We start from the raw sequence: 12,411 nt of genomic DNA, 5'->3' as shown, positions 1-12,411 counted from the left end.
TTTTTTTTTCTGTATTTTCCCCACCCCTTCCCTTTAATTCCCCCCTCCCTCCCTTGGGGTTGCCATTTTGGGGGCACGGGATTGGGAAAAGGGTATGGAGTTATGTTGTTTTCTCTCTAAAAGCAAGCGTTCAAAATAAAAACCACAAATACATTACTGTGGAACATGCAACAAGAGACCTATAGTGGCTCTTAAAACATCACAAGAATATTAAAAAGACACAGATTTCCTTAATATAGACTAAACAAGGATGGCAGAGACTTCCCTCCCCAAACAATGCTGCTCAGTAATTTATTGAGAACTGATACGCAAGACACTATAAAGTTTTTAATCTTCACTAACAGAATCATGTTAATGTATTCATTTGTCCCCATTTCTTAAAAAAAAAATTATTTGTTTCCACTTGATACGGTGAAGGAAAATATATATATATATATATATCCACACTGAGGGAGATGCCTGTCAACACCTCCCCTCCTGGTGGGCTTCTTCGGCCACAGCTCCCAGAACAGCCTTGCTGGAAGTTGCTCAGGATATAAATGCTTTAACTCCCACCCCCAACAGCTCAATGCAACAGAATCTGAGACAGATCCCGGTTATATAAACCACGCCAAGAAGACAGGGCCTGTCTCTAGCACATTCTCTCGGGGGAGTCCGGTACCCCTTCCCAGACACGACTGCAAAAGGAAGGGGTTAACCCCACGGCAGGCCCGTGGTTTACTTTACATCCAACAAAGTGCACTGCAGACTTGACTGGACTGGAATGAAGAGACTTTTCTGGGGAGGGGTTTACGGGGACGCGCTGCGGGACCTGTCTGGCTTGGCTTCCAAGCCGCTGACCAACCGCTGGATACTCTGCAGTTCGCTGGTGGCCGCCTCTTTCTCCGAGCAGAGTTTGGGCGACAAGGACACGGAGCTGGAGGAAAGAGTGGAGGAGCGGCTGTTGAGTTCCGAGCCCGAGTCCACGGCCACGGAGGCCGGGCTGGCGGCCAGGGCGGCGGCTTTGCCGTCCAGGGGCCCCGCGGCCGCCGCCATGGACGGCAGGGCAGTGCTGAGCAGGCTGCTGCCGTCCGGGACCGGCACCGGGATGGAGTAGGGGCTGTAGCGCAGCCGCGGGCGCATGGCGTTCAGGTTGAGGAAAGGGTGTCGGTGCACCGAGCTGGAGGCAGCTGCGGAGGACGCGGCCGCCGCCGCGGCCATGTACGTGTAGGGATAAGGGAACAGGCTTCCGAAAGGCGACATGGCCAGGCCCTGGGGAAGGGAGAGAAACGCACGGAGCGAGTCAGGGGCTGCGGGGCGGGGAGAAGCCACGCTCGTCCATCTCCATCTCCTCCCTCCCGTCCTCCACTTTGGGCAAGCTATGAATCCCTTTTTCTCTTGGGAAGGGCAGCAGGAGGAGCACACTCATACTTCTCTTAGGTTCAGATCGTATCTATCACTCTAGGCCGAGATACTTAACTCCCAGTGCCTCAATTTCCTTATATGAAAAACAGGGAAATCATAAGTAACTTGTACTTATTGAGGACTTTGTGGATATAAAATGAGCTAATGACTGCAATATGCTACATGCCCTGCCTGGCCCACAAGAAGGGTTGGCTGTTGCACCTGTTAAATAAGACTCAGGCTACCCCACAAAGGTGGCTGAGGGAAAACCAGAGGGCATAAATTATTAGACAAAATATTTTTTGTCATTCCTGACCACCTTCCCTAGCCCTCCTACCCCAATCCTAGAAGTTTCTGAAATGAAAAACAAAAACAAAAACAAAAACAAACCCAGAGAAGATCTTAAGCAAAAGGAAATTGGGCTGGGAGTAAAAGGGTGTTTGTTATAAACAAAGATAAACAAATTATCCAGTCTGATAGGCTGGTATTACAGGTGAGAAATTGAAGCCCCAGGGGTTCTGGAATTCACTGAGCTACTAAGTGGCAGAAACAGAACTTAAAATGTTAGGATCCTGGCCTGGGCCAGTTCTTTTTGTTTCATGCCTCGAAGTCCCATTAGCGTTTGCTCAGACAGCACCTCACCCGACCTATCACCTGCTCTCCTATGACAGGGTCTCCAGGAGAAGCCAGCAGAGGAGATGGGAGGAACTGAGAAAGGCCAGAGCCAACCCTTCTCTCAGCTCCCTCCTTCCCAGAGAAGGGGAAGCCAGTCCTGTCTCTTGGCTCACTGAAGGGAGATGAATGCGCTCAGACAAAACAGAAGGCAAGAGTGTGCACAAAACTCCATAGAACCTTTTCGCCAGGTTCAGAGCATTTCCAGTGGCCTGAGACTTCTCTCCAGCCACCCCGTGCCCCAACACAGCTGTCTGTGAAACACACGCAGGCTGCCAGGCCTGCCACAGCCCCTGCTGTTCCCTCTCCTCTGACATTTCCCATGTGTGCACAAACTATTAACCCTTTGAGGAATGGGCTGGCCTGCTTGGGGTAAGGGGTGGGGGAGAAGGGCATTGAAATGGGAGGAAATGCTGGAAGAGTGAACTCCCACCCAAGGAGTCACTTCCCCTCCTCAGGCGTTGGTCTCCCTCTTGTCTAATTCCTGGGGAAGAGTTGGATATGAGTCACTTAAGAGACATTTCAGCTCTGAAGCTAAAATCAAAAACTCTGAAAGAGGCCCAGGACTCAGACAGCTTGGGATAGAGACTCAGCTCAGCTATTACCAGCTGTGTGACCTTGGATGAGTTACTCAACACCTCTGGGCCTCTTCCCCTTCATTTTTAAAGTGGAGGTGATAATAGTACCACTGAAGGGTTAGATCAAATGAGTCAGAATAGATTAAGGAGTTAGAAGAGAGCCTGGTAGAAAGTAAGCGCTGTGTGTAGCTGCTATCATGATGGTTACCTCCCTACTCTGCTGGAAATAACCCTTAACTTAGGAAACATTTTTCCTTTTATGGGGAGGAGGGGTGAGGTCGTGATGACTCAATGAGAACAGCCTTGCACCTAGTAATGGCTCAATAAATATTATTATTACTATTACTACTACTATTATTATTTAAAGCTATTAGGCAAGGAGACTGGGTGAGGGTTTGGTATCCAAGGGCAGGAAACTAGAGCGAATGAAGGGGGTAGGGGGGCTGGAGAGGTCAGGAGGAAGGGTAAATACCTGGGAGGCCAGTACGTGCTGCTGGAGGTGGAAGGGCAGGGTTGCCGCGGACGCCCCGGACAGTCCCTGCGCCGCAGCGGCAGAGGCCATGACCGTGGAATCCAGACCCGAGACGCCAGTGGAGGCCCCGGACACGGTGGCCAGCAGGGGCCCCATGCCGGCCGCCATGCTGGAGAAGGCGCCCCCCATGGCGAACTGGCCCGGGTGCAGGAACAGCGGGTGCCCGTTGAAGAACTGCTGGCCGGCCAGGCCAGGGGCGAAGCCAAGGCCGGGCAGGGGGCCCTGGGCCAGGTGCGCGGTGGCCGCGTCCGTCTGCACGGTGAGCGGCGCGAAAGCCTCCTTGCCCGGCAGCACGCGCGCCTCCTCGACCTTGGACGTCGCTGCGCCCTCGCGGCCCGGGCTCCGGCGCTCCTCTGCACCCAGGCCACGGGTGCTGGATGAGATGGTAGCCGGGCTGTGGCGCGAGTCAGGCGACGCCTTGTCCAGCCGCCCGCTATCCCGGGATCGGCCGCCGGACTCGGCCGCGAAGAGGTGCGCCTTGACCGCCGGGCTGCCCTTGTCTCGGCAGGGCTCCTCCGATGTGGTGGTGGAGATTTTGGCCACATCGCAGGCTTCCGCGCCGTGCTCCTCTTTGCTTTCTGCCTCAGCGTCACTCTCACCCTCGCTGGGACACAGATCTACCATAGGAGAAGAAAGGGCCAGTGAAACTCCTGTTGCCAAGTTTCAATCCCAGCTCTGCAGATTACTAGCTGTGTAACCCTAAACAAGCTCCTTAACTTCTCTGCACCTTAGTTTTCTCATCTGCAAAATGGGGATAATGATACCTAACAACTATTCTGGAAGATTCAATAAGCTAATAATGAATTCAAAGTACTTAAGTAGAGTAGGACCTTAGGACACCTCCCCAATCCGTAGCTCTTGTTATAATGACTGTTGCATTTTTTTTTTTTTTTTACAAACATTGAGTTCCTACTGTGTCAGACAAAGCCTTTACAAGCATTGCTCCATTTGATTGCAAATTGAATTTTAAAAATAAAACCCAGGGCTGGCCAGTTAGTTCAGTTGGTTAGAATGTCATACTGATAACACCAAAGTCCAGGGTTCCATCCTTGTATGGGCCAGCTGCCAATAAATAAATAAATAAATAAACAAATAAATAAAATCTAACTTATTCTGAAACTCACTGCTGGATTCCATTTACTATGGGAGTCTTTGTTCAGTGACTGATGGAGATCAGTACCTTCCACAAATTTGTAAATTATTTTACAAAGATTTGTTTGGAGAGAATCCTGATATCTGAAGTGGTAATGGCAAACATAGGCACCCCTCCCCCAACTCACTACTCAATTGAGGCTTCTCTACATTTGCCCCAGTCCCTGCAGGCAGAGAGATGGGTGACAGGCAGCCCACTAACTTCCCTCCCCAACAATCATAGATTCTATTTTTGCTTTTACCATCTTCTGTGGGTGTCCTACCAGAAAAATAAATAAGTAAATAAAAGGATTCTATTTTATGTTTAAAGCTCAAATGGATTGAAGATGTAAAGGGCTTTTCATTTTATTTCGCTTAAAAACAGGTTCGTTCCCGTTGAGAATGTGTCTTTCCAAATAAATAGTGCTTGCTCTTTAAACACAGGAAACCGACTGGGGATCTGAACCATCTCATCCACTCCCACCCCCCACCCAACTCCCAAAGCAGATCCCCAGTTCTCCGCCTCCTCTCCCAGGTCAATTGTTGCTCCATGACTGGACGTTTTTTTCTGCCACCTTCCCTGTTTCAGGTGACAGAGAATCCCTCACCTCATCTTGACACATTTTATCCCAGATTTCAAAGATGGTGAAAACTCTCCTGGCTGGAAAGAGTTGGGGGAGGCAGACAGACAGAAAGAGAGAGAAGTGCTTCAGGTAGCCCCCACCAAGAGGTGATATACAAACTGACATCTCCTCTACCCCAGCCAAATAAGGGTTTAGAGGAAGAGGTTCTGAGCTTTCCCTATAGTACCTTAGGGAGGGGACCAGGTAGCCCTTTCTGAATTTTGGCTCCAGTTTACAGATATGTAGAAGGAATCTGTAGTATTTAAAGGGCAAGGCCCCTGGTCAGTGCCTCCCTCCCACCAACTCTTCCAGGCCACGATGACCTGGAGTTGAGTCACCCCAGATGTGACCAGGTTTACCTTTGAGGTTGGATGTCCCTACAGTGGAGACTGCTGGAGAAGAGGCCTGAGCAAAACAGTTGAAGGCTGCCTGTTCGCTTGAAGACTCATCTGAGGTCCCATTCTCCTTTTTGTGTCTTTCATCAAACACTCTCATGGACTGCAGGGTGAGTTGTTTTCTGTGGCAGAAGCCCACACTCAACATTACAGAATGTAACGTACATTTCCCTTCTTTGTTTCCCTTACCCTTTCCAAAGCAGCATACAAACACCTCACCCTGGCTGCTGCCCACAGACAACACTAATTCTCTGAGATCTGCCTGCCCCAGGGCAGCCACACAGACCCCAGCATTGTTCTTGACCCTCTAACTGAGCTGAAGAGTGTGGCGCAGGAGGAGGGAAGAAGGAGGAAGGCTTCAGTTGAGTTCATTCAAGATTGGGGTTACATTAGGAAAGGGCATTTGCTTGGGCTGTGAAATCTTGTTTAAAAGCAAGAGAAGAGGTTGGAGCTAGTCAGAGACAGCTGAACTGCTGGCCTTATAGCAGAAGAAGAACTGGCTGCCCAACCCTTTGAACACAATGCTCTCTGTCCCCAGCCTAGCAAACTCCTGGATGGTTGCTAAGATTGCAAGGAAGCAGTTATTCCATGGTGCACTTTACTGTACTTGTTTCACCAACACATCAATTGGAATAAAAATCTATTTTGATGTTAGAAATTGTCTTTTAATGTCACCCTCAAGGGGATAGGTTAAAATTTGGTGTGATTTTCAGGATTTTAGAGATTCTTTGAAAGGGGGTGGGAGAGAGGAAAGCTTTCTTCATATATTCCCCAGCTGTCTACTTAATGCAAAATGATACATGTACGCACGAAGAAGGGAGGGAGCCATGGATTTCTCAAGGGACCCCAGCTGTGTCTGTTAGTATTTAAAAGACAAGATTGCAAAAATTCCAAAGCATTTTGTGAATGACTTGGACCTTTCTTGGGACCTGCCCAGGATGAATTTAAATTAATTAGGAATTAATAGGTATCCCTATCTAATTTGTTATCCCTGATACTTTTCTTCCAGGGACAACTGTGGCATAGCCTAGTTAATTTCCTTAAAGGTAACCAGTCAGAGGTAGATAAAATACTGCGTACTGGGTGTACTGACATGGGAAGCATGTGGCAGGCAGGAAGTAAACTATCTTCTACCTACTTCTGACACTGAGAGTTGGAGCCTAGACAAGTGATTTTTCTATTATCTGATAAATAAATAATTGTCTCAACTCACCTTTTTTCCCTCCTGCCATTTCCAGTATCCCGGAAACCTTTTGCAAAAGGGTTGTTGTCTATTTTTAACTGAGTTATCTAGAGAAGGAGACAGAAGGAAGATAGACATATTAGCCCAATTTTCTAGAATGTTTTGGGGGTGTTTCCCCCAACTCAATAGTCTCCTAGAAATCTGACTGCCAACAGAAGTCATATGGATATACCAGATTAAAGAGAAAAAGATAGAAAATAATGTAGAAGTTTGGAGGGGCGGAGGGAAAAATCAAAGGAAACTGTACTCAGGCTTGTATCTCCTATAGGAGGTCAAACCAGGGATTACAGGCTGAAATTATCCAAAGAAATTCTTTTCTTTGGGCAGCCAGACAGCTTGGGTTTAGAAATAGAAACATCGTCAAAGGTGTCAAGAGGGACAACCTGTAGATCTTAAAATTATGCTTTCATTTTGATTTTTTTATACAGTGCAATTAATCATAAAATGTTATGACATACTCCCCTGCTTACACACACACACACACACACACACACACACACACACACACACACACACACACAGCATATACTCCAACCCTTTCCATGAATCTAACAAAATGATTTATGGGGTTTTGCTACCCTTGTGCTGGAATGAGTTTGATTTTTTCTGGGGGTGGAGGTGGTAGTTTGAGGAATTACGATATTGACAATTACAGATTTAAAAGGACTGAGTGACCACTGGAAACATTTGTTTTCATTTATACAATCTGCCACTGCCATTTCGGGAGAAGGCCTGTGGCCTCTTTGTCTGATCAAATATGCTACATTTTTACATCATATTAACAATTTAGTTTCACAGGATGCTAGGTCTAGAGGGAGCATGCATTTTGCATGCCAAGGAAAAATGCCATAGCATGTAATCTTTCAAATCCCTTTCCTTTGGGGAGGAAAAAGTTATATATACAGAGTTATTCAGAGGTAGAAAAAACGTTCCTTGGTTGGATTCTTCTTCTTGAAGTAAGCTGCTTGTATGCAAGACTTCAGGTTTTGCAGGGAGAGGAGGTTATGATGTTAGTCCCCAGACTAAGAAAATTTATCTGGGACATTCCCATCATAGGTCCAGAGGACCCATTGACAGAAATAATAAATTCAAAATGCAGGGTGTTGTCGGGTGAACCAGACTCTCATTGAAGTCCAGGATTCAGATGTTGAAAAGCAGGAGTCATCAGTCCCTGCCCCCGCCCCCATAACTGTCTGCTCACAGCCAAGCTGGGGACTGGTGAATCAGCAGCAAGGGTCACTTTGTCTGTGTCTCTGCACTCCACGCCCATGACCTCCAGGCCACCACGACTATAGATACCAGGTGCTAGCCCATCTAAGGGTCCTTCTAATCTTCAGTTTTAGGCCAGAGAGAGAGAGAGAGAGGGAGAGAGAGAAAATCATGAAATAGTGACTTTGGCCACCTCAACTCAAAAGCCTCAGACAACTTGATTAGCTTGACCCTGTGATCAGGATAGGTTTTCCCAACCACACACACACACACACACACACACGCGCGCGCGTACACACACGCACACACATACACACATCATAAAAAACACAGCAGCATAAAAGGTAATAAAAACCAGACCAGCTATTCAGGATTTCTGGCTAGGGGAGAAAAGCTGATCTCCACTAGGATTCTCCTCCCAGGATTCTGAATGGCTTTTGCCTTAAATTTTTAGCTGGTTCCTTTTGAACCTGATTTCTTGATCCTTCTTTCTGAAGGGGAAGAGGATGAGCCTTAAAACAAATAGGACAAAGCCTGGGGGTGTGGTGGGGGGTGGGTATCAGTGCAACAGTGGTTTATAAGAGCTTCTCACTGAAAAATTAGTTAAACATTTTAAAATTCAGCATTTGATTTCTAACTGGTCGAGAGTTTTTTTCCTACCAGTGCTCCTTTCTCCAAATGCTTCACCAAAGGCCAAATCACAAAAGAAAACTCAAAATTCTCATCCCAATTCTCTTGCAACTTTTTCACCCTCACTCAAAGCAGCTTAAAGGGGAGGGGAAAATATCACCCTTAAAAAGAAAAGCCCCTGTGGTTACCTTATCATTCTGGTATGCAGTCACAGCGATGAATTCGGTTTCGGGGAATAAGTACGTCCGAAATGTACTATAAGGAAGTTTCAAGATGTCATTTGCCCTTACAATGTGGAACCGGGGCTGGTATTTGTGCATGGAGTTCAGTATAGTCTGCAGGGGCACGGAAGAGGAGACACACATAAAAAAAGGGTTTAGCAGGACAAACGGGATCTTAGAACCCCTGCCAGGCTAACATCTTCCCCACCGCAGGGTACCACGCTTGTACCGAGCCCACCACCTCGGAGCACCTCCTTGGGCACATTTTTGCTCCACAGATGTTATCTTCTGGAGAATACAAATTGTTCCTCAATTTCCAAAGGGTCCCCCCCACCCTCACCATCTAAGGTTGAGTCGTACCTTGAACCCTAGCCTACCTGAGTACCAAAACTATAATTCCCCTGCCACGTTGCGTGATCACTTGGGAAGGCCAAAGTCTTAAAAGATAGAGAAAAACATGCATTTTAATTTACAAAATGATTCAGTACTTTAAGCGCCCACTAATTGACGAGCCCAATCCACTTAAAGCCCTGAAAGGCTGAACTCTAGAGAGGAATATTTATGCCTTAATCAAATCAAGGGCTTCAAATGCAATTCCTGCCCGCTGAAGATATTTCCGCGCCATTCACGTCTTCCTGGGCCTAATCTTTCTGCTTATTCCTCGCTTATCACTCTGTTTATTTTATTGAAATGTTGGGGAGGGGTAGAGGAAGGGGCAAAAGGTCCCTTGCCTGACTTCTACAAGCAATCCAAATCTTCTAAAAGTCTCTTAGCATTCTCTCTCTGAATCCAAATATACACTCCCCCGCCAACACACCAATTTTATACTGAAGATCTAAGCTTCATTTCTAGTAAACCTGACTTTCACCTAAGCCCAGTTCTTTTTTAGTAAAAGAAAAGAAATTCACACCCTTTAACCAACACAGTCAAGGCTCCAAAATTTGAACTTTCCCAAAGAAATAATATGGCTGGTTTCAAAATAGAAGTATTATATTTTAAAACAAAGCTAAGCTTTTATGAACACATAGCTTCGAAACTGATTTTAGCTCTTAACTATTGGATTTTAACTTCACTGTCAGGCCAGGCAAGGACCTAGAATCGGTATAGAACGTGAGCTGGTTAAGTTTTCTTTTCCCCATTTCTTTTAGAACGCCAGGCCTTCCATTATCCCGAGAGAAACACCCCGGAATCTTCTCTCCGGCTCTGTTCAAGTTTGCTATGGTTAGCAACAGAGAGCACAGGAGAAGCACGACCCGGAACTCAGGAGTTTACGTGGAATGGGGAAGCACTGCCTTTGATACAGTGAAGAAAGTGAACATTTTACTGAAGGGATCAATGAAACTTACAAATCCATGTTTGTCCGAAATGTTGTTGGTGAGTTTCAGTTTGTGGAAAGTGACGACTTTGGACATCCACTGCTCCCCGGTAGCGGGGCTGTCTGGGTGAATGTACATTCTCTTTGGCATTTCGGGGTCAGCCTTACCCGCCACCATCCACCGAGAATTGTGAAATTTATATCGACAGTCATCAGCAGCTATAATGTCCATCAATAAAATGTATTTGGCTTTTTTATCCAGCCCAGAACATCTCACTTTAAATGGAGGAAACATTCGTCTACAATAGGAGAGAATGGAAAAGAAAAAAGAAAGATAAAACACTCAGAATTTTGGGTTTGATTTTCTATTTGTCCTAAAATATTTAAGCCGAGTTAAAACTTTATTTTGTGACCGACAAGCTTATATTTTTCACCATAGAGCAACTGGGTGCAAAAGTGGTTTCTTCCACAACAGAAATATTAAATATGCTCAATTTCTCTATATTTAGGTGTTCCAAGACTCAAAACAAATAAATCGTGGCACTGCATTTATGTATATTGTCTAATAACTTAAAGGATTTTTTTCTCTGTACAACTGTACAGATTGCCCTCTTCATAGAAAAATTCTTGCCTATATCGTTTTCTGTGGATGTCTAGTTCTAAAGAGCTTTGGGTAGGATTTTAGTGAAGTGCAGTCAGTGAAGGCTAGAATTTTCCACCACCCATTAATGAGAAAATGTTAAACTTATTATGAAAATAAAAGTTAAGTCGTACCCCTCCCTGCTGCAGAATAGCAATCCCGCTGCTGGCGAAATGAAACTGGACTCAGCGAGTTCTCAGAATGAATTTTGCAGATTGGGGTAGACTCCCGGGCCTGATAACCCATCTGCCTACAGAGCAGCTAGCCACATTCTTCCACTCCTTACGGCAGTTCAAAACTGCAAGATTGTGCCACCAAATTGCTGTTAATTTCACAGAGGTGTTGGCATTCTGCACTGGACTTAAAAGGAAGCACTTCGCTGTGAAACTGCCTAAATGTCTTGTGTATTTGAGGAGGATTTTATGCTAAACTTTGGCCAAATTTAGTTTGGAAGGAGACAGAAAGCTGAAGACAGCAAGAGGAGAATTTTATTTTTATTCTTTCAACTTTATGTCTTTATAGACATCAATGCCATTTTTAAAAAAAAGGTGATTTTAAATGATAGTCATAGGGTCCTCTCTTTGTGGCAAGTTTTGGTCAGACAAGAACCTTTAAACATTATGTAAAATATAATTAATATTTACACATAAAGAAGCAGTGTGTGTCTCCTTACTGGCTTTTTAGGTCTGCAAACATAATCTTAATTATCCAAAATTGCCTGCCGAACTCTCCCTCGGGTTACAGAAGTGGTGTAGGCAAACAAATCAAAACGCCCTTCGATTTCTTTCGACCTGGCAGCGGCAGGCTCAGGCCCCCTCCAGACCCAGAGGCCAGGCTGAAGGGCAGAAAGGGCGGGGAATTAGTGTCAGGCCTCCCACTACCACACAAAAGAGAAGAGCTTTAAGCTTTTTTCTCTGAGGACAAAATAAAACAGACAAAAACACAACATCAACAAAGAAATAAGGACGTTCCGAAAAGGTTTGGAGTGAACTTCTCAGAGTGGGGTGGTTTCTTTGCTTCCTGCAGGGATGTCTATGCTCCACTGAAAAAAAATCTGTCTATTCTGTAGGGAACCCAGGAGGCAGACCTCTGTAACACCTATGCAGACGCTCAGGTAAGCTGAAATTTTCTGCCACTAGGGCAGGGCCGGAAAGTCTCTGTATACACTTCTAGTGGAACCAAGTTTTCGTCCAAGCCGTCATAACAGGCAAAACGACTGTTCTGGGAGAAGAGAGATAAACGGAGGAAAAAACCTCCAATAGCTTGGGGGATGGGGTCTCCACTGCTTGCTTACCTTCCCGACTTGGTAATGACCATCTCGGTGCCCCGCTTGTGGAATTGATCCCAAAGTTCTTTAGCCTCCAGGTGCACCTTGGGGTCGTCCTCCACCTCTTCTTCAGGCTCCATGGTTTTCAGAGGCCTCAGATGCGCCTGGGGCCCCAGGGACGAGAAAGGGATGCCGGTCTCGGCCGCCCCCACCAATTGATCCATGATCGGCTTGGCCAAGGCGCCGGGCAGCGAGAGCGCCGCCGCGCCGTTGGGAGGCAGTGTCAGCGCGGGGAAGAAGGGCGGCTGGTGACCCAGCACCGCGCTCATGGCGAAGTCCGGCGCCCGGTGAGGTAGGAACGGATGGTAGGCCATGCTTGTCCCAGGAATGACCGGATCTCTCATGGAGAGGCTCATCCACTCCAGGCGGGACGCTTGGCTCCAGCCGGGGACAAGTCTGCAGCTGCTGTTTTGTTTTTGATTTTTTTGTCTGTTTAACAACAGCTCATAGTTTTGTTTTGTTTTGTTTTTAAAAAAAAGCAAAAAAAAAAAAAAAAAAAAAAAAAAAAAAAA

The 12,411-nt window shown here is 46.3% G+C and overlaps 1 protein-coding gene across 1 annotated transcript; it reads right to left on the bottom strand.

The window, feature by feature from the left end:
- Positions 1-10: 10 nt before the first annotated feature.
- Positions 11-12,400, bottom strand: LOC103583293 (T-box transcription factor TBX3). The gene is made up of 7 exons (XM_008564653.1): positions 11,867-12,400; positions 9,964-10,231; positions 8,585-8,731; positions 6,528-6,604; positions 5,279-5,436; positions 3,106-3,782; positions 11-1,251 (listed from the first exon to the last, which is right to left on the bottom strand). The coding sequence occupies exons 1-7, from the start codon at positions 12,253-12,255 to the stop codon at positions 790-792; spliced, it is 2,178 nt and encodes a 725-aa protein (XP_008562875.1). The 5' UTR covers positions 12,256-12,400; the 3' UTR covers positions 11-789.
- Positions 12,401-12,411: the final 11 nt, after the last annotated feature.

The sequence above is a fragment of the Galeopterus variegatus genome, unplaced genomic scaffold (assembly GCF_000696425.1).
Source record: "Galeopterus variegatus unplaced genomic scaffold, G_variegatus-3.0.2 Scaffold21352, whole genome shotgun sequence".
Lineage (NCBI taxonomy): Eukaryota > Metazoa > Chordata > Mammalia > Dermoptera > Cynocephalidae > Galeopterus > Galeopterus variegatus.
Note: the sequence above shows the minus strand (reverse complement) of the source record. Positions and strands in the feature narration are given on the sequence as shown.